We start from the raw sequence: 21040 nt of genomic DNA, 5'->3' as shown, positions 1-21040 counted from the left end.
CGTTAAAAATAACCACCACTTTTTTCAAATTTTCTTGCTGTGGTTTTCACACCTGATGATGATTGCTTGTGTTGCAGTCGAAACGTCGTGAGAATTTTCTTGTTTTATATTTTTTGTTATTTTAGTGTTTCCCTTCGACGTGACTTTACCGAAAGAACCAAGAATATGAATCCCTGCAGTCACGAAAGCTCTAAATCAAAACATTACTAAATATAAAACATTTTCCTGACTCGTTAATTCATTGTGCTCTAACAAAGTGAATATGTTTCCTTGTATAATGACTGACATCTTCAGAATCCAGGAAGATGGCTGTTCCTCGAATAATACTCTCAAACGACGGCAGATATTTAGGTACTAGCTCCGCCTCCCTGTTTCCTCTGCTGGCCAGCGCTGTTCTTGCAGCTGATTCACGCACCATCTTGTCTGTGCACGTGTAGCATGTGCATGGCGTGTGTGTGCTGTGTGCCGCGCATGCTGTGCAGTTGCCATCTGTTGAGCCAGCTATTGCAATGTAAATGTCGTGTTTGGCTAAGTGAAGTGTTGCCTCATGGGGGATTGCGTTAACTGCTGACGATCCGCCGAGCCCTGAAAAAGAACACCTGGCACTGAAAGGGCACAAAGTGGTGCACTGTAATGTTGTAATGTTATCATAATAATTTTGTACATTTGGTATTCGCACCATTCTGAATTAAGATTCTATTCTTGCGTTTCACAGATGAGTATAGTCTTCCAATAGGGGAAGCAATGTTAGCATGTAGTTTTACCCAATCAACTATTTTGTAAGTAGATATTCAAATTCGAACCATTACGCTGGCACACACGGCTTACTACTTTTCGTATAACATTACATGATCATTAATCCCCAATTATTTGGCTACACCTGCAGTGTTAACCATGTAGGCCGCTAGGCTTACACCATGAACCTCTGCAACAAGCGGCAAATGCTCTATCGCTCGGCCTCTTAATACCGGTGCTAGTCCACTATTTAAAAAAAAATGGTTCGGTTCTCAGACTCTTTTCATGTCAGTCTTCATCTCTCTGCATGGCATTGCTTTCTGCCTGTTGTGAAGATTGCTAGCTCAACCTATTTTACTCAATGAAAAAGGAGCAAGGGTTGTTAATTGGCTAGACAGGTATCGATGCACCCCCTCCACGATTCGCAATGCAATTCAAGAATCGATTCTATTCTTGTAGTGTAAGGTAACATTTATAGTGGCTGCAGGAGTTCAATGTACCTGTAGGATTGTCATGAACCAATCATATATAATATTAATACAAATCAATAGACTCCTGCACGCATGGTTCAGTGCATCAGTTTACTTTTTCCTAATGTATTAATTGTGGCTTGCCTAGCAATTAGTCGCCAAACGGTAATGACGATTTCATGCAGAGCTTGGAAATTCTAAGTGGTACGATCGTCGAACCAACTAGCACCCACTACCCAACCTGCTTGCCCTACCACAATCCACGTGCACAGTAGGGGCAAGAAGGACAGCGGGCGTCTAACGAACGGCAGCGGGCAAGGGGGCAGCGGCGAGTCGGAGCTGAGGCCCGCCGAGCCGCGGCCGTGGAGCAGCACTGACCTGGAGAGCTCCGGCTTCCGACTGGCACGACCGGCCATCACAAAGGCCAGCAGCTTTGGTGGCATCTCCGTTCTGGCGCGTGGGGACAGCTGCTCCGGAGGGGGCAAGAGCAACGCTGGAAGGCTCAGCAAGACGGGTGGGTGGACGCACAATGCACCCCGGACCTATGAGGATTTGGCCGGGAGGGGGCTGTGGAGCAGAATCCACATCCCCACTTTGCTGGCCAGTTCCACTTTCACCTTGTGCTGCACAGGGATATCTTCCACTGGGCAAGGGGTCCCCCCTGGTTTTACCACCGCAAGATGTACTGCATGTGAGGCACAATATGAATATTAAGTGATGATAGAAGTCATGATCCTACCCCCCTCACCCCCTTTTTATTGTCACCAATTTTGGGGACCAAGAGGGAGCTGCATAAAGATAAAGCAAAAAACACCTCTGGAACTGCCACCACATTCACTTGCAATTGCTGTGGCAAGGATTGCCACTCTAATTGGCCTACTAAGTCATTCTAGGTGCTGCAAACCTCACAGCTGACCTCGTAAGGTGCAAAAGAATTGTCTCCAGAGACACACAGGGCTATATTGATATAATTTTTTTTTACCAATGAGTGCGAGGCTGAATGTTTACTCGCGTCTGTTGGCAGTATGGGTCCTTCAGCATGTGAGAAAATATACGTGAAGGAGTTGGCAGACATCCATAGTAGAATCCTCATGAAAATTAATTGAGACAAATGGGGACGGAGCCAGGGGGGCGGACGGAGCAAGGGGGGGCGGATGGAGCTGGGGGGGCCGATGGCGCGAGCAAAGGGAGCTGACACTGATTTTTTCACACATCATACACTGACTCACTCACACCATACACTGACTCACTCACACATCATGCACTGACTCGCTCATCGTGTGCTGGCTGACTCGCACATCATACACTCACTCACACTGCCGCTGACTCGCTCACACATCATACACTGACTCGTCATACGCTGACTCGCACATCATACGCTGACTCGCACATTATACACTCACTCACGCTGCTGCTAACTCACTCACACATCATACACTCGCTCACACATCATACACTGACTCACTCTTCATACGCTGACTCGCACATCATACGCTGACTCGCACATCATACACTCACGCTGCTGCTGCTGACTCACTCACACATGATACACTGATTCACTCACACATCATACACTGACTCACTCACACACCATGGACTGACTCACTCACACATCATGCACTGACTCGCTCATCATGCGCTTACACATCATACACTCGCACAACCACTGACCCATTCACTCATCATACACAGGTTCACTCATCGTGTGCTGGCTCACTTGCACATCATACACTCACTCACACTGCCGCTGACTCACTCACACATCATACACTGACTCGCTCACACATCATACACTGACTCACTCATCATATACTGACTCACTCACACATCATACACTGACTCACTCACATCACACACTGACTCGCTCACACATCATACACTGACTCACTCATCATACGCTGACTCGCACATAATACACTCACTCACGCTGCTGCTGACTCACTCACACATCATACACTTGGAGTGTCGTGCTGCCAGCTACGGCTGCAGGTTTTGTCGTACGTGTTATGTATAACGTTTATTGTTAAATTTAAAATCACAGTTCCTATGATTACTGTTGTTACATTGTTTTTATAGCTTTATTTTGGTGATTCTAAAACATATGGTTAATCTAAATTATCTTACGGTTGTTATTGTTGGTTTGCACCACATTGATTTTTGCACACAGCGTTTTAATACGTTTTTTTTGTGTGGAATATTTGCTGGTTTATTCCAGGATGTTTCTGTTGCGCGTCATCGCTTTGGGATGTTCTGTGTTCAAATTTTGTTTGTTGCGGTTGCACCCGACTTAAGAGCCGCATGGCTCACAGGGCCATACCTAATTAATGAAACTTGAAACATGAACCAACAATTTACATTTTTACACTCACTTTATCTCAGCATGGTTAATCCTGGATAGTGCTTGGATAGCTAGTCAACCACTAATAGGTTGTTAAAGGGCTTACGGGACTACACGGTGGGCAACAGAGAGACAGCGCAGCAATATCCATTGTTGTGCCGTACTATGTTCCCTTGTCTATGCTTCCCGCCTTCACCAACTCACACTGACCAGCATGGTGATGTATGATAAAATAACCCCCATGACCCGTATGGCTTGGGGAGGCCCTCATCCAGCAGGAGATTTACAAAAGATGGCTGAACAATGAGTAATTTATACTCTTTGGTTCTATTCGGTAAAGTCACGTGACTTTACCGAATAGAACCAAAGAGTATGGATCCTTGCAGTCACGAAAGCTTTAAATCTAGAAATGAGTAATTTATTAATGCAAAGCCTCCCTGGGGCTGCATGGGATTTCAATGCACTGTGGGCATCAGAGCACTCAGAAGCCCCTGGCATCGACTCTTCCCCCCCCCCACCCCTATCTTCATTCCGTGTGATCCAGGCTCAGAGACATCCAGCAGTGGAGGTTCCCTTTCCGGCTCCCAGGCCCGGCCGCCGCACCCGTCCTCCTCGGGCGGACCACAGGGCCCACACAGCAGCGGCGGCACCGGTGGTGGCGGTTCCCTGGTGGCCCCAGTTGGCGCCCCAGGAGGGCCCAACTATTACCTGCTGTCACTAGACAACGCAGGCATCCCACCGGGTAGCGTGCTCATCAACCCGCAAACAGGTGAGGCGCGAGTTGTGGCACGGGACCCACGTAAGAGTGTGGTGGTCATGCTGGAATACGCACACGCCAAACAGTACTTACCGCTGCGGGGTCGTTGTTACCCTTGACCGGGACCCCGCCTGAGGCGAGGAGGCTGTGGGGTGTGTGTGATCCCGCAGAACCCTGCCCCTCGGTGGGAAACGGTATAAACCAGTCCAGACCGGTTGGGTTATCCATTGCCAGAACCCCTCCTGAGGGGAGGGGGATGTGGGGTGTCTGTGATCCCACAGAACCCCGCCCCTCGGTGGGAAATCGTATAAAAGGCGGGATCCTGAGAGCAGAGTTCAGTTCGCCTCAAGCCGAAGCCAAAAAGCCACCTAGAGACAATACCCTGGACCCCAAGCCCCGACGTCCTTCTGAGGGTCGGGGCTCAGTGCGGTGCCAGTGGTCAGGAGGCTAGGACCCTGAGGATCCCTCAGCCCGACGTCCTTCTCAGGACCGGGTCTGGATGGGCCAGTGGTCGGGGACCCACCGGTGCCAGCGGTGTGTCAGCCTCCCCCTAGGTCCAGCTAGCCAGAGGGCTATAGGAATAGCCCAGTGGCTGGGGTACATTAGCCCGGAGGCTGTACCTTCCTAGGTTGTCGGTGGAAGGGGCCATTACCCCTTCGTGTTAAGGACCTAGTGTGTTGCTGTTATAATTATAAGATAAATGTGTTGCTTCCTACAAAGACTCAGTCTCCATTCACGACTACTACAACTGTATAAGGAGGATGCGATTGCCTCTGTTGTTAATTATGTTGTTTGTATAATACCACAACTGCCTATAACACCCGTTGCACCCTTGATGCTCGCCTATCAAAACACTGCAGGTACAAACCAGCTCGGGTCAAAGAAAAAACAACCCTGCCGGTTTGCTTTGTCAGTGCAGGGCAGTGCGGCAGTATACTGTGTGGTACTGTACTATGCCTCAATGTTTATGAGACACCACCAACTCACAATAATCATCTACGTGAAGTATGGTTAACTCACCGATAATAATCACCCTGACTACATACATAGCATGGTGAGTCACTCATCATGCAGTGGATTGACACAATACTGCATGATTGAAGAAAATACTTCTTTTGGTCGTGTGGATGATGTTGCATATAGGTGTTCTAGGGTCCTTTGGTTGGCTTAGTTATTGATTTGTGTACATATGAAGCAATTGGCGGGACCCCGGGGTCCCATCACTGCCCCGGGGTGGGAAAAACCGCGTAGCGACACGAGTCTTGCCTCACCGACAACAAAACAAGTGTCAATCGATTGGCCTCGTCGAGATCTACTCGGGGCACTAAGTTTCGTAAAAAGTTAAAAAAAATACATAAACACGTTAAATTCACTGCTTGGGGGGCGGGCTCGCCTTGGCAAAGAAGCTGAGGATCGACGGCTGACCGGAGGGCGTTGTCGCCGCGCGTGACTGCGGCGGACGCCTGGGCTTGCGTTTGGCCGGTGGGGTGGCGCCCATCGTGTTGATCGCCGCCTGCTGGCGCTTGTTGGCGCGAGTCTGGGTATGCGGCGCGTTGCTGTCGGGATCACGAGTGGGCGGACTGAAAAATAATAATTATTGACCTGATTTTTGCGGGACCTCAGGGTCCCGCCAAATGGTTCATTTGTACGAGCAGTATCTGAATATAACCTAGTTTCTACCCGAGGTTGACTCCGCCTAAAATAACTACCCTGTACAGCGTTTGAAAATCAGCACCGGGGAGATAAGGCTTGCTGGCATATGTGGGCCAGGCCACAACAGCCACTCGTCTGTTGTTCACTAACAGCACTTATCCCTATGTTCTATGAGGCTAACATCTCTGTATGGTGTGTGTGTGTGCACAGGGCAGCCACTGCTGAACACGGACGGCACACTGGCCGTGTACAACCCGCCGAACGGGGGGCAGCAACACCAGCACCAGCAGCCAATGGGCAACCATTTGGGGGGTCCGCCGCCTTCCCACCAGCCAATGGGAGGCCACATGGTGGCCCCACCTCCTAGCCAGCAGCCACCACAGCAGCAGGCCCACAGCTCAGGTGGCATGATGACACAGGTGTGGCTGCTGTTCTTTCAGAGTTTTTATATTTTACTTTATAACAATAGTGTAGTGGTAAGTGTGCTGCACTATGAATCCGGTGACCCAAATTCGATTCCGGCTTACGGCAAACACAAGTGATGATTGTCTGAACCAGTCCTGGGTCTCCTCGAGGTTGACTCGGCCTTAAATAAGTACCTGATGTGATGTGTAAACATCGCCACTAGGGAAACAAAGGCGGCCGGGCGTGGTGCTGGCCACCCGACCCCCCCCCCCCCCTGGTGTGCCGTACCAGCCTTCATAGGTGCTCGCTCACAGTACTTGTCCCAAGAGTCTATTAAGGCTATATGGGGTATCTTTGTTTTGCTTTACCGTGAACCCTGTCTTTGCCTTGGATCCCAATGTGCCTTCTTACCAGCCTGGCCAGTACTCGGTGGTCTCCTACCCTCCTCCTGCTGCTGCTCCTACCCACCTGCCGACCTCTCCTCAGTCCCTCATGCCCGTCCTGTCTGCCCAGCAGTCCTACCCTGTGGTACGCTGCAACTAACGCATGCGCGTGCGTACACACGGCCGCGTGCTAAGTGATTGTATGCATTTTTGAAGCGTGATGCATTGATTGGCATATTATAGCGCGATGGTGTCGTATAATGTACATCTGCAGGTAAATGGTAACAGCGTATGGAAACAAATTCTAAATAATGGTAAAAATGTGTCTATATGGAAAATTACCTATTTTGAATTAATAATTGCCTTGTATTGAGAAGCATTGCAATGCATTGTTTATATGCAGAAGTCATTTTCTGGTTATGCTTTACAAATGTACGCATACAACTGTTTAAATATATTGAAAATGGTGAAAAATTCCATGGACAAGGTCTGATGGTGGCAAAGGAATCAACCGCACCCTTCCTAATGGCAATGGACATAATACAAAGGGGCTCCGCTGTATTTCCTTGTGAGCTGCTGGTGCAGAGTTTGGATTAACTCCTCCTCCCCGTGCTCCCCGTGCTCCCCCTTTAACCCCCATACAGCCCGAGGAACTGGGGCCTCACTTCAGCCAGCTGAGCCTGGGTCAGCCCACGGCAGGCGATGCCTCCGAACCGTCGCACGCCCACGTCTACCACGCCATAGTGCCCCAGAACTCGGCTCAGCCACCCACGTACCTGGGGCAGCATCTGCAGCCCGGCGGCTTCCCGCCTCCTGCGGCTGCAGCTAACAGTGCCACGCAGCAGCATCAGCAACAACAGCAGCAGGCGTATGGGCAATCACAGCCGCATGGCCAGGTACAGGGGGGTCCTTGTTTTTCTTTTTTAGTTAGGTGCACAGCAGGTCTATGCTACCGTGATGTAATGGTTTATCACAATGAACTTACAATCCAGAGTTCACTAAGTAATTCTAACGACCTGGTATTTCAAACAATGCGTACGTTTCTTAACCCCCACCACCGCCTCTATCCACTCAGTACTATAGATGGGTATACCACAGTTGATTGGCAGGTTATGTGCTGTAGGGTACAGTGTGGGTACTACCATTTCTCCAGGAGATCAGGTCAGAGTGGAAGATTATATTAAATACCCTCTAGAGAGGTTCTCTAGAGCAGTGGCGTGAGTAAACAATTGCAGGGCTGCACCTTTTCCTACCTACGACCTCTTACAATGTAGGTCAATTGGGTGCCTGATCTGGCTGAACACACTCACTCCAGTGCTGTTGTTATTGTTGCAATGTGTGTGTTTAATCGTAATTATGTGGAGCATGGTGGTCAAAGTCACTCAATGGAAAGTATGCATAGCAATCATGACCCACCATTGGCAGATGAATTCCCGTTTGAGTCCTGGTGCTGAAACATTTTCTGCGCACTGGGACATCTGCCACTGGGGGTGCCCTTTTATATATTTGAGGTCACGTTATGTAAAACGCTTTGAGACATCCCGGTGTATAGGGCACTCTATCAACAATGCATCGTTATAATTTGCTACTGTGCATTTCATGCCTCTTAAATGGGCTCTGAAATGCTGTCTTTGAAAGTTTAATGATGGGAAAATTACCAGCCTGTGTATGCAAAGGAAACTAATGGGTTCTTTTATTTTACAAGTAATGGCCTCGGAGACACGAACCTGCTCCCTAACTAAAGAACAAGTAAGAAAGTAACAAGGTCTCAAAGAACAGCGGAAAGGAAGATTTTTTTTTTACGTGATGGCGATGTTCAAAGTTAGAAATGAAAAATGTAGCTTAAAATTAAGAAAACTGATGTCATTTACAATGTAAATAAAACTGAAGTTGAGTTGGGCAAGACCGCTAACTGAGAAAATCAAATAACATTTGGGCCAAATTAACAACAGAATGAAGGCCCATAGACGAAAGGAGATCTACAGATAATGAGATGGTGGGACTGGATTATAACACAACAATAGTAATTTCAACTTGTAACGTGCACCTCCGATTAGCATGCTTGGTTACCTACATTGTCGAAGGAAATGCAACATACATTCAGTATTCACTCTTGAAGAGAGATAATGACTCGGATGCGTGAAGAACCGCAGACAAGCGGGAAAGGCAGCAGCACGGTGGTGAGCCGGCGCCAAATTCCCCCAACCCCGCTCACCCAAGCTCTGCGGTCCCCTATATATTCAGGTGTTATCGGACAAATTATGAGTTTACGTGGGGGAGAAAATCGGAGCACGCCCAGAAAATCCACACATGCCAAGGGGCAGCACTCTATCCTATACATTTTGCTGTACCGGCTTATCCTGGCAAGGCAGGGTATGACATCTCGACGCCCACGTGAAGGGAGTTTCACAGAATTTGTGTGGTACACCAACCCTCGCCTCCACAATGCTGGATTATACAGAGGAGCACACTGAATGGAGGGTAGAGTCTTTTGTCCAACAGTGGGATATTTACAGCTGAAAACGAAACAAAGAAATGTGTTAGGTCAATGTGCGGTGCCTTCGGCAACATTAGCCGTCATGACCACATGTGCTAAATATGCTGTGGCCATGACCCTTATGACTGCCACCCCGGAATGTGTCTGTGAAAGATGCCCGTTTACTTCTGCCCACCGGCGCAGTACCAGCCATCTAGCCAACAATACCGGGCAGTCGCCCCAGTTCAATACGGCACTCCTCGTGGTCAACAGCCTGGTAAGAAAACGCACACACCTCTCATACACAGTGGCAGTTCTGTGTATGTATAATGTATGCTTCGTCAGTGACTCCCCAGCAGGTCTCCTCAACTTTGATAAAATAATAAATGTGTTTGGGTGTGATCCTGGCCCCCACTCCTCCCTTTTGATTGTCAAGCCAAGACACAGAGGACACAACCCTCTGAAGTTCAGATAGGTGAAGGAAACCTATGCATTTTTCTCCGTGTGTCTGCTGCATTGAAATGAAACTATTGCAGGCCGGGTTGACAGTAGCCACAGGTATCCTTTGGAAAATATTCTCTTTACAAATTAATTGTGATTTTTCTACTGCCGGCTTAGGACTAGGTTTGGTTATTATTGCTCTATTCGATGCTGGCTGGAATGTAGAAATACACCTTGCCTGTAATTTAACAAGGCACGGATGAGACCTATGTTGGGATCAAATTGTTTGAAGGTTTTTGACTCATGGAGGATGAGGTTTATATTATAATTTTCCCCCAGCTTTAGCCTAACTGTGCTATCATTGTCATTGCTTGAAATTAATTGTTCATTCGTATCTTTAGTAGAGCTGTGCAACCCATTTCGTTAGAGAATGGCCTACAGAAAATGAAATCGCAGAACTACTTCTGAGGTCATTTCAAGCAACCACTAGTCCACACTGTAGAGTAGATTTAGTTCACCAAATGAAAGTAATGTTCATCGCATGACAGTCAACCCGATATTTTGATTCTCAGAGCTACATTAAATGCTAAACTAAATTTCATTTGTTGGTTTGTTGCACAGTCATTGGTGACTGGACTTAGACAATTAACTCACTACACATGTGGCTAACTGGATTCAAACCAAACATAGGATCTCAGCGGTGGCAGCTCGGTGCTCTGATCTCTGAGCCTACCCAGACGTCGTGTTGTGCTGTGCAACACCTTGCGACCACACAGTGATGGACGACGTGGGTGTCCGGGCTGGAGGCCGTCACACTGCCCGAGAGCAATGAGCCTGGCTGTCTCACAGTGAACCGGTCTCTTTCCCTGGCAACCCCCCCCCCCCCTGCCCTCGCAGACGCCAACAACAACATCTTCAAAGATGGGATGTAGAAACATTACATGTAAATATTAAAAAAAAAACCAAGATGAGAGAACGTATGCAGGTTAGAGACATAATTCTCACCATTTAGAAAAGTGGACTTGGGCAGGACGCATCACTCGAAGGGGTAACGGTACATGGTCGAGAATAATGACGGAAGTGGCACCCAATGGAGAGGAGCGTATTTCCGGGTTTTATTTTTCACGTACACTGTGGAGATGGAGTGATAAAATCAGCTGCTAGGTGGATTTGTGCATCGCAGCACCATGAGAGATAGCGATGGCTTGGAGACACCTTCATCGATCAGTGGATTAATAATGTCTGATGATGATCATGATGAAAGATAATAAAGTAATTATGTGATCTACAAATAAAGCAATATGTTTAAATTATATTTTCTCATGTAAGTTCTGGTTAATTTAATTCCCCCCCCCCCTAAATCATTGCAATGCCTCTTAAACAAATATAAAACCCTCTTCTTTATTCCTGTGTGTGTGATTGTGGGGAGAGTTGGTTCAGTGGTTAATGTAATGCACTTTCAAAGTAGCGACCAGCATATGATTTCTGGTGAAGGCTGACACCAGTTTAACAAATCTGGCTGTCGCCTGATGAAGTTAGTTGTAATTACTGGCGAAATGTCGTACTCAGATTGTAAATGTTGTGGCTTGGCTCTCCAACACACCGGTGTGCTGTACTAGTAACGAATTGGCATGTTCTGTTTACGTGACAAACCCTATTACTAGTTGGCTAAGTCGGGTGGTGGCAGGTTTAATGGCACATATATTTACGCAATCTAACCAAAAAAACTTATATTATGGATGACACCATTGTCAAGTGGTCACTGAACCTATCCTTGGTCTTCCATAGGTTGACTCCATCCTACATGAGTATATATTCTAATGTCTATTCATCAGCACTGGAGAACCAAAGGTGGTCAATCACGGTGCTGGCACCATCTATGCCTTATAGGGTGCTCACTAACAACACTTGCCCCAACAGTCTGTGTGCCTAAACAGGGATATTTTTCTTTGTGTGTGTGTGTGTGTGTGCGCAGGGTATCAGCCTGTCGGCCCAAGCTATGGACCCATTCAGCCACCCCACTCCCAGGGGCTGATGGGAGGGCAACAAGGCACAGTGGGAAGTCCAGCACAGGGGCCGATGGGAAATACCATGCAGGGCGTGATGGTGCAGTACACGCCGATGACTTCGTACCACGTAAGGAGACACCAAAAGCTTCTTGGCGCTGTTTGTGTGACTGCTGCTCCCTGACCGCTCTGACATCGCTCGTAACCACCAGATGGCAGAGTCTGGTTTCAGCAGTACGATTTGTACCCAGCTCATGGTTGCTGCTTAAGTAGGACACGTTACATTTCTATAGAGCCTGTGCAGTATTTATCACGGTTCATACCATTAAATGTATATAATCATATAAATACATAATATTCAAAGCATTCAAATGGTTTTCAGGGTATTTACATTGCTGTATATTAATGAACAAAAGCTTTTGGCCAGATTACTCTGAATGTACCCAATCTCATCAGATCTCAGAAGCTAAGCGTGGTTGAGCCTGGATAGTTTGTATGGGTGGCCACCATCAACAAACAGGTTATCATTGGGCTCGCAGGGCTACGTGGGAGGACAGTAGAGGGCAGTGCATCAAATCCATTGTTATCCTGTAATTCTATGCTTCCACAACTATCATGCATGAATTCACCAACCCGCAACTGACCAGTGTGTTGATGTTCAAATGACTCTCAGGACCCACACAGGCTTGGAGGGAGGCCCTCGTTCGGCAGTGGTTTCTCAAAAGAGCCATGCATCTAAATGTGAAGAAACCAGTTCAATTATGACGTGTTTTTTTCCTTTAACAAGCGTAAAAAAGATCAAAGTCCATTATAATGATCGAGTAGGGATGATATATTATCTTTATTCAGAATATTTATTCAGAGCCTAAGCCCATTGCAAACATTTATCCATTCTTTAACGAGACACCGCCCACATTTAGACAGGAGCCACCTCAAATGTGCAGGTACATGTGATCTGACAAACATCCCCAGAGCGTCGCCTTTCCTCTTCTCAGATGCCCCAGAGTGGTCCCCAGGCGCCGCCACCACCGGCGCCGCCCCCCCAGCAGTCGTACCAGCCGCCCGTGCTCATGGGGGGCGGGCAGCAACTGTACTGCAACGTGGGGCCCCCACCGCCTCCGCCGCCACCTCCGAGCAGCATGAGGTGTGGACGCGCGGCTCGCACACTCCCACTGCACGTCACGTGGTGAATGCGGCAAACGTGCGTTGTTTGCGTGCACTACGCACTGCGTGTGCACGCGTGTGTAAGTTGCACGTGCTAGACGCACGCATACCCTGTCGGCAGGGCCCTTGCGTGCATATATGTATGTTAAACTCTTTTCGCACTGTACATAGCCAACCCTGCTAATCGAAGGTGCGGGGGAAGGACAACAGACTAAAAAAATTTAGTTTAAAAAATTAGTTTTCAATCTAGATGATTTAAAAGTGCATAGCTCCAGTGGCTTCCTAATAATGGAAGGAAGAACATTTTAGACGGCCGCAGAAGCGCATCTGAAAGCGCACGATGCAGTAACCATCTTTGTTCGATGGCTAGCCAAGAGCCGCTGTGAGGATGACCGGGGTTTGCATGATGGTTTATGCTCCTTGACGAGATCAGCAAGTTGCAGATGCACAACTGTAATCTAACCAATAACCAGCAGAAACCATTCCTTAATAGGACACCCGCAACTACTTTCAAATGAATGAGAGCACCGAGTGGAGGGATGGCGTTTAAATGAGCAGCTTATCCTTTTTGCTGGCTCTCGGCCACTACGATATTAAATGCTTAAATTGTACTTTGTGGTTTGTGCTGCGGTTTTGGCCTGCCCTAACCTTCGTGGACACAAAAGTACATAATCCACATTTAATCGATGCAAATGTAATGCAGGCTGTTTCAATAGAGTTTTAAATTTAGCCTTAATAATTGATAAATTGTGACGTTTGTCAACATAAAAATAACTGAAATATTAAGAATATTGGGATATTTGAACTGCTCAAATAATTATCTGATAAAACCTATTTATGGCAACTTGTATGTTTAATTTTTTTTCAAAGTAAAACAACCGCAAAGACAAGTGCAAATGGTATTCCAAGTGGTATGACTCACAGTTATAAAATCATTAATAAATCATTTATTGCAATGTATAGAAGATGCACACAAGGAATACAATATTAAACAACCCACATTCTCTTTGATCAAATGTCACCACAATAAATATAACTGCTGACAAGCTTATCCCTTAACATCCATAGTGATGATGTCATGAAATAGATTGCAATAATGTATGGAAGAAATGACTGGGAAGATACAAGGAATGAAAACTTTTATAGCCTTTTTGATCAAATGTCATCTCAATAAATATCATAGCTAGATACACTGAGCAATTACCATTCATTATACATCAAAGACATTGCAGATTAAATCAAATTTCCGATTTGCTCTTACATTCATTGCCATTCGAGGTGGCAAACCTTGAGTGGTACCAAATATTTTTGATGACTAAAAAACATTAATTCTGCCATATATCAATGAATGTCTTAGATATACTAGCTTTGAAATTATATCTTTTAAACTTCCCCGCTTCCACCAAAGTTTTGCCACCTCACTACCTGCAAGTGAGATGTCTGGATTGGGCCCATTATTAGCCGAAACATTGGCACGCATGTCTGTAATCCAGCACTTTGGGGCACGTGCATTTGTGAAACTCCCAAACCCACGAGGCTACAAGGTGCTTTCCTAAAGAGGCTTGTTGTGGCCTTTTGTGATGAGCACATTGTAGCAGAGGGTGTCTGTTTGGAGAAATATTCTATTTGTCACGTTGGTGATAACAAATGTTCTCTGTAGAGATAACACGCATCTCTTTACTCATTGAAACACTGATGTTACGGAACATCAAATAAATACGTGAGCGCTGCTCGACCTGAAAAAGCTTTGAGTCAGTGATCGCTGCTGTCGATCTCGATGCTGATGGTTGTGGGTTTGCGATTGATTCTTCCGCAGTGGCTCTGGGGTGAGTTACCTGCACCCGCCCGGCATGGAACAGCTTCAGTTCCGCACGCCCTCCCCTGCCGGTTCACAGCCCACACAGGGTCAGCACTACGCCACTGGTGAGATGCACATTGCTGCACCCTCGTGATCCCAACACATGTAAACATTTGTCTATATATATGCACACAGCTACAGCAGCGCAGTCAACAAACAGCTCGGCTTGTGGAGTAGCAATGGCACTTGCAGGCATGAGATTGTGAGTTTAAATCCTGGCCAAGGCTGACTCAATTCCCTTTGTTCCTACTTGGTCAGTGTTATGTGTGACTTGTCCCGATGAGTGAAAAGTCACAGGTGGTTTTGGTAAGGAGAGACAAGTCCTAGTTTGCCCCCCCCCCCGCCGAGGGTTACAAACAACACTGTTCATTTGACCATGGGTAAACAGTGTTTTTGAGCCATAAATAAAACAGAATGTAAACGACAATAAATCCACTGGAATTTGATATATTACGGTGCTATTCTCTAATTCGGTACTTTTCTCTCATTCGTAATGTTTTGTCCCTTAGAGCCACCTTCATTCGATGGAACAGTGAAATCGTTTGAATGCTGTACATACACTTCCTTGCTGAAAACTTTATTTAATAATGAATACGTGGACTTTTTAAAGAAAACACCATGTTTGCTTTGCAACATTCAATGGAAAAAAACATGGGAAATATACTAACTATGGACAGAGGCAAAATAGCAGGCCCTTCCTTTTTGACTTGGGAATTGGTCAAATGTCCCAAGCTCTGTTGACCTTGAATTCCACTACAGAGTTTGCATGATTCATGTGGCTCAGGGACAGCCAGGGGGGGGGGACGTTTTGCTGGCAGCTGTACAAAATGTCATTGCGCGTTCCTTAAGGAACGCACTGCTTATGCTGCACCGCTATCTCATAGGACCTGTGCAAAGCAGAGCGCCGGCTTGTTCTAAAAAGGATATTACGCGAGGAGCCTTACGTTGCATTGCCTTTCATGAGTGTGCTCCCTGGTTGCGCTGCCGTTTGTTTTGCCAACGTTACGTGTGCATTGTGGTATTAAGCAAATACCATTGCTTTCGCTGTGTCCTGGTTGAAAGCATCAGCTCTGTTGAACCAAGTGTTCCCAAATTAAATTGCCATTTTATTAGACTGTCATGCATGGATATATATATGTATATCAGAGATATATATCAGATGCTTATTTAATTATGGTTTTAATCCACTCGACATGGTAGCCCAGCTGGGCTATGGAAGAAATGGCGACAGCGTGGGGATACGAACCATAAGCGATGCTAAATGCCGCAATTCATATTACAGGCGATCTGTGAGCATGCATGAGCTCGTTTTATTAAGTATGAATCACACGGGTGCTTAAGCCCTTGTGGTACGTCAAGTGCTATTTTTGGTAGCAGGTAGAAATCACATTTTTGCTAAAAATGCTGATCATTTGGCCATTTCTTACTTGTTACCCTTCAAATGTGATGATGTACAAACAGGTTGTCTTAGGGCTGCAGCACTATGTCGTGGGCAGCAGAGGGCAGTATATCAATATAAATTACCGTACAGTACTGTACTTCTATGGTCCCACTCTCTGCTCTCTATCTTCACCATCCTGCACTGACCAGCGTTGTCAAGTGTGGTCAAATAATGTCCATTATTCCGCACAGTGTAGGGAGGTCATCATCATTCATCTGTGGATTGACAAAAAAAGTGGCTATACCCTGCATATTTCTAGGCTTCAGCAGAACAAACTTTTTAATCCATTCCTGATGCTGCATCCTGAGTGACATGAGTGGCCCATGGTCATTCCCCATCCTTGGCCCCATCCCACACTCCTCCCCTCCCTCCCTCATTAAAACTGTGTCCGCCAAGAATTCGCTCCGCTGCCGTGTAACGATATCCCACCTTCCTGGCAGGAGAAGCGCGAATGCAATTAGACCCAAGTGCCATTTACTCCAGCCCGTGTGTATTTTTGGCGTTGGACTGTTGAGCAGGGTGGTGCGGAAGGGTCATCATTTGAGATCGTCGCTGAAGTAACCCGGCTAACTTGACATTTCCTTGAGCAACTTGAAATAATGTTGGTCCTGGTTTTGTTTTTTTTACTTTAGCTGAATCGTCGCTTTGCTTTTATAATTTAGCTCTATTTTGGCTCGTGATCAAAGCTGGCGTTTTTCTATGGACACTAACGACATTCTGTCATTCAGAAGTTACTTCCAGCAGTCTGCACTCAGCCCAATGCTACTGTCTTCCTCGAGACCTCCCTTGACATCTTACATCAAAAAAGTATCCTACTAATATAACATCCAGCCGGAATGAGAGGAATGATTGGCACATGCCACATTACCATCTAACAGTCGGACTGCCACAGTTTTATCAGCTACACATAATGTGCATGTTCACACTTAACATTGACCTGTCTCTTGACCATTGAGGGTGCTAATCGAGGAATGACATTTGAATCGGGTAGCGTGTGACGTGTTAAATCAGACAGTATTAGTTAAAACATAGCAGCAGAAATACGGACAATTAAACACATGATATTGATGTTGCATTCCCTTTTTAGTCTTGGTTAATTGGAAACATAAATTTGCCAATCATGAATCCCAGTCCAGATTGTGTTTGTGCTGCCAGGTTAAATTAAAATGGCTGTTCCTAATTTTTAATGCCATTTAATTTTAGTCTGTGCTAATTAATTTAATGTTTAATTTCATTGCAGCTGCAAACAAATGAATTTGTTCTTTTTTATAATTCCATTAATAATCTCGTGTCTTGTTGTGCTGCGGTGTTCATATATTAATAACCCTCTCAGGACATCTCTTCTGCCAGAGTTGTGCAGTGACCCAAGTTGCTAAATTAGCTTCTTTTTGAAGATGAAAATAGCTCTCTCGTGCCTCGCCTGACAGGATATTACCAGAGGCCAAATAATTTCAGTGACATAATCGGTGAAAATTGCAGAATGGTGGGAATAATGTGGTTGCCCCTGATGGTCCACTGCTCTTTTTGGGATCTGATTTTGAACGAAACACTCTGTTCTACTCCTATCCATTTTTCTCAGAGACAGCAGTGTGGCACTGCATAGGATTAACCCCTTCAAATGTGAAATTATTTTTGCTCCGCTGACTCAACCCGCACCAAATCGTTTGGGTATTTTTAGAAAGTGCGTGCAGATCCTATTTTTGGAATGGCTATTTTAGCTTTCATCACAGATACGCAGCAGCCCTTGATTTCACATGCTAAAGTCTTAGGTTTCTTAAAAAGAACAAAATGTTTTGCCGTCCGAAGGCAGTAAGCATAGGTTAGGCCTTGGAAAATTTAAACACTCTATTGCTCTAACAAGAAAACACTGTAAATAACCATGCCTGACTGGTCACATATACAATGAAATCAGGAAGAATTATGGTAATATGCTGAGGTAGTTTTCTTTCATTAATAACCATCAGATGGGTCCCAAATGTTGATCTCGTTAATATGCTGAAGACCCATCAAGGTGGCTGATGAAGCGTGCAGCTGTGAATTTGTTCTGCAGACGAAGATTGTTTCCTCGCCACGCAGCTTAAAACAGCGACAAAAACGTCTTTGCGCTGCGATGTCACAACCCTAATTAATATCCTTAGGCATTTCCTGTGCGGTGAATGTTGTTGGCAAGTGAATCGTAACATATTAAAATGTTAATGTAATTATATGTACAATGACGTAGGTCAGCTCGCATCCCTCCTTGCCCGTGTTTCTTCACCTTCCTCCTGGCATTATCTCTCCCTCCTGCAAAGCATGGCAAGGAACTACATTTAGATGCTCATCCTCATCATTGTCATCACCAGGTTGCTATGTGCGTTTCCCCACGTGCCGTCAACATGAGTTCCCTCCACTGATCTCTTGCTGCCTTCTCTGCTGTTGTTATTGTTAGATCACATTGTGCCTAGGCTCCGACTGCTGTCTCTTCCTATATGTCCCTAGGTGTTCCCTGTTTCCGGCTTCCGTATGTCGGTTTCCATTGCATCCGTTTTTGTGGAAACCTTTTTCCAGTTTTTTTCAGTAGATCTCCAAGCCATTGTAGACTTCTTCATTGTAATAATACTGACTGTCTCTTGCTCTGCCCTCTTTCTGACATATTTGTTGCCTACTTTAAATTTGCCAGTTAATTCAGCACGCAAACAACCATTGCCCTGTATAATCGTAGCTCTATCAACAGCGCAATTTATATTACAATTGTAGTTGTGTTTTGCACAATAGATAACGTATCATAGCCATATTTTTACTTTGTTCGTGTGCGTAAGAGACGGCTGTGTTGTTGTAGTCAGCTTCCACTATTATGAACGCTTGTGAGCGGCTGACGCTCGATCTTCGGGTTGTCTCCTTGTGCCGGCCAGGCCTGTCCCCCAGCGGCCACGGTGTGTTCGTGATGCAGCTGAGCCTGCCCAGCAGCCCTCATCCCCCGCGCACCGCCGCGTCGCCCACACGCTGGGGCCAGCGCCGAGGCCTCAGCCTCGACCAGCGGCTGCCCAGGACCTCGGAACACGGCGGCACAGAAGGCATCAACCAGGTGGAGTGGCACATGCGCACACCGCCTCTCACCGCGACAATAGGTACCCCTTTTTCATTGGCACATCTGAGCTGAGCCAGTGGGAGGCCCTCACGGTACGGTTGGATTTCTACTGGTCATCTACAGGCATCTCGACTCATTGTGCATGACGTCACCGGTATGGTGTGGCTTCTGCAGTAGAAAAACAACCTGCACTTACTCAGCCCTGCTGGCCCTGGTGTGGCTCGCTTTTGCCAGTGCAAAAGAGGCTTTCATTTGAAAGGGCTGCATTGCTGGTCATTGAGACGTGTATAAGTCCTCAGTTCGGACCTGGGATTGGAGCCAAATTCAATATATATTGATTCTTAAATCGGCATATTTGTGAGTTAATAGAGAAATACAGAGAGCCCCTCTCGCAGTTAATCCCAGTGGCATTTCATATCGTGCGCATTATATCAGGCATCTCAAAATCCGAAAATGATGGTTGATGAAAATCCTATCAACGCCAGCCTTCACAAGACTTATGAAAACTGGATGGGATTTTCACATGTTATAACCATCCGAATGATAGGGACATACTCTGTCACACCTTAAGCATGTAACCCCGGAAAATCAATGTTTGTTTGCAGGATGGTATTTTGAATTGAAGGCACCTGAGTGTGGTGCTAATGAATGCGACTGGTTGTATCGAGGTAACGGCGGCTCGAATGGAAGATAGTGTATGGTGATGCATGGTAGAGTATATCAGGGGTGAGGAACCTCTTACTTCCCGAGGGCCAAATAGGACTTTCAATTTCCTTTGTGGGCTCACACTTAAACACACACACAGTAGGGTTATTCTATCATAATAAGTAGCGTTTACTTTTATTGAGCGCACAAAAAATGATAAAAACAATGCTGCTATGCCGTAAATATTCCCCTCGAGTACTCGATTAATGCAGCCACAAGATGCTTGCAATGATGGGTACATATCATTTGCAGGCTATTTCAATGTGGTAGGCCTCATGTGGCTTCGGCCGATTATTAAATGAAGTCGGTGGCTCTATATTCCCCGCCATGGACATGTATAAACCTGTGTGTTTGCATCTGTGGATGTGTCTATGAGCAGGCCAGTCCCCGGCTCTCCAGTCCCATGGCTTCCCCAGTGCAGTCTCCCAACTCGAGCCCCCTGGCCGCTCTGAGCTCCATCCGTCCAGGACTCCTACCTCTGCCCCTCGTGCAGTCTCGTCCCATCGCTCCCAAGCAGGGTGAGTAGCCCACACAAGCTTTTGTTGTTGTTGTTTTGTCAATCTATAATGGCATACCAAGTTGGCAATAGCTGATGGTGAATATAATCAGTATACTTGTTTTAATGAAATGTGTATTTGTTCAGGGGATGGCAGGTACCCACTGGCAGGCCCTGCAGTGCAGTACGGCCCGCAGACGTGCGGCTTGCAGCCTCCACACCCGCACATGACGGTCTCCTTACAACAGGTGGGTGATGGCACTCTGACCCACAGATGCGAGTGGTATTAAAAAATATATAAGGAATTTGGTAATTACTGCTTTAAAAAATAATGCTCATTAACCTGTTTGTTGAAATCAAGAAAATTGTCTTCCATATATCTGCCTCAAAGTGACAAAAGCCTATTTTAATCCCTGATTGCTCACAAATGTCTGATTGTTCCTGAAGGATTTGGTTTTAAAACGACAGGAGGTTTATTCCTGATTTCCCATTCGCTGTGTTAGGTGAAAACCGGAGGGCGAGGAAAGAGACATCCTCGCAAAGCGCTGTCCGAGGACACCAGCTCGGTCGAGCAAGGTGATGTGAAATTCTAGAACTTTGAACAATCAGCTGCCAACCATTACACTTCAATTAAGATTAACTCCT

General features: G+C 46.3%; 1 protein-coding gene across 8 annotated transcripts in view; it reads left to right on the top strand.

Moving 5' to 3' along the window:
• Positions 1 to 21040, top strand: part of LOC116940974 (R3H domain-containing protein 1-like) — a 69835-nt gene that overhangs the window by 43024 nt on the left and 5771 nt on the right. For 7 of the 8 annotated variants that reach the window (XM_032951446.2, XM_032951442.2, XM_032951441.2 and 4 more), the window contains 14 exons: positions 295 to 351; positions 1478 to 1719; positions 4088 to 4312; positions 6164 to 6372; positions 6773 to 6886; positions 7386 to 7637; positions 9392 to 9494; positions 11634 to 11794; positions 12660 to 12808; positions 14645 to 14751; positions 19019 to 19191; positions 20279 to 20417; positions 20543 to 20643; positions 20899 to 20971. In XM_032951446.2, coding sequence (XP_032807337.1) covers positions 295 to 351; positions 1478 to 1719; positions 4088 to 4312; positions 6164 to 6372; positions 6773 to 6886; positions 7386 to 7637; positions 9392 to 9494; positions 11634 to 11794; positions 12660 to 12808; positions 14645 to 14751; positions 19019 to 19191; positions 20279 to 20417; positions 20543 to 20643; positions 20899 to 20971 — 2105 coding nt within the window. The remainder of the gene's footprint in view (positions 1 to 294; positions 352 to 1477; positions 1720 to 4087; positions 4313 to 6163; positions 6373 to 6772; positions 6887 to 7385; positions 7638 to 9391; positions 9495 to 11633; positions 11795 to 12659; positions 12809 to 14644; positions 14752 to 19018; positions 19192 to 20278; positions 20418 to 20542; positions 20644 to 20898; positions 20972 to 21040) is intronic. The other variant, XM_032951448.2, reaches the window with a different exon arrangement.

Source organism: Petromyzon marinus, chromosome 10 (genome assembly GCF_048934315.1).
Source record: "Petromyzon marinus isolate PM22_M1 ecotype Great Lakes invasive population chromosome 10, UKy_Petmar_22M1.pri1.0, whole genome shotgun sequence".
Taxonomy (NCBI): domain Eukaryota; kingdom Metazoa; phylum Chordata; class Hyperoartia; order Petromyzontiformes; family Petromyzontidae; genus Petromyzon; species Petromyzon marinus.
Note: the sequence above shows the minus strand (reverse complement) of the source record. Positions and strands in the feature narration are given on the sequence as shown.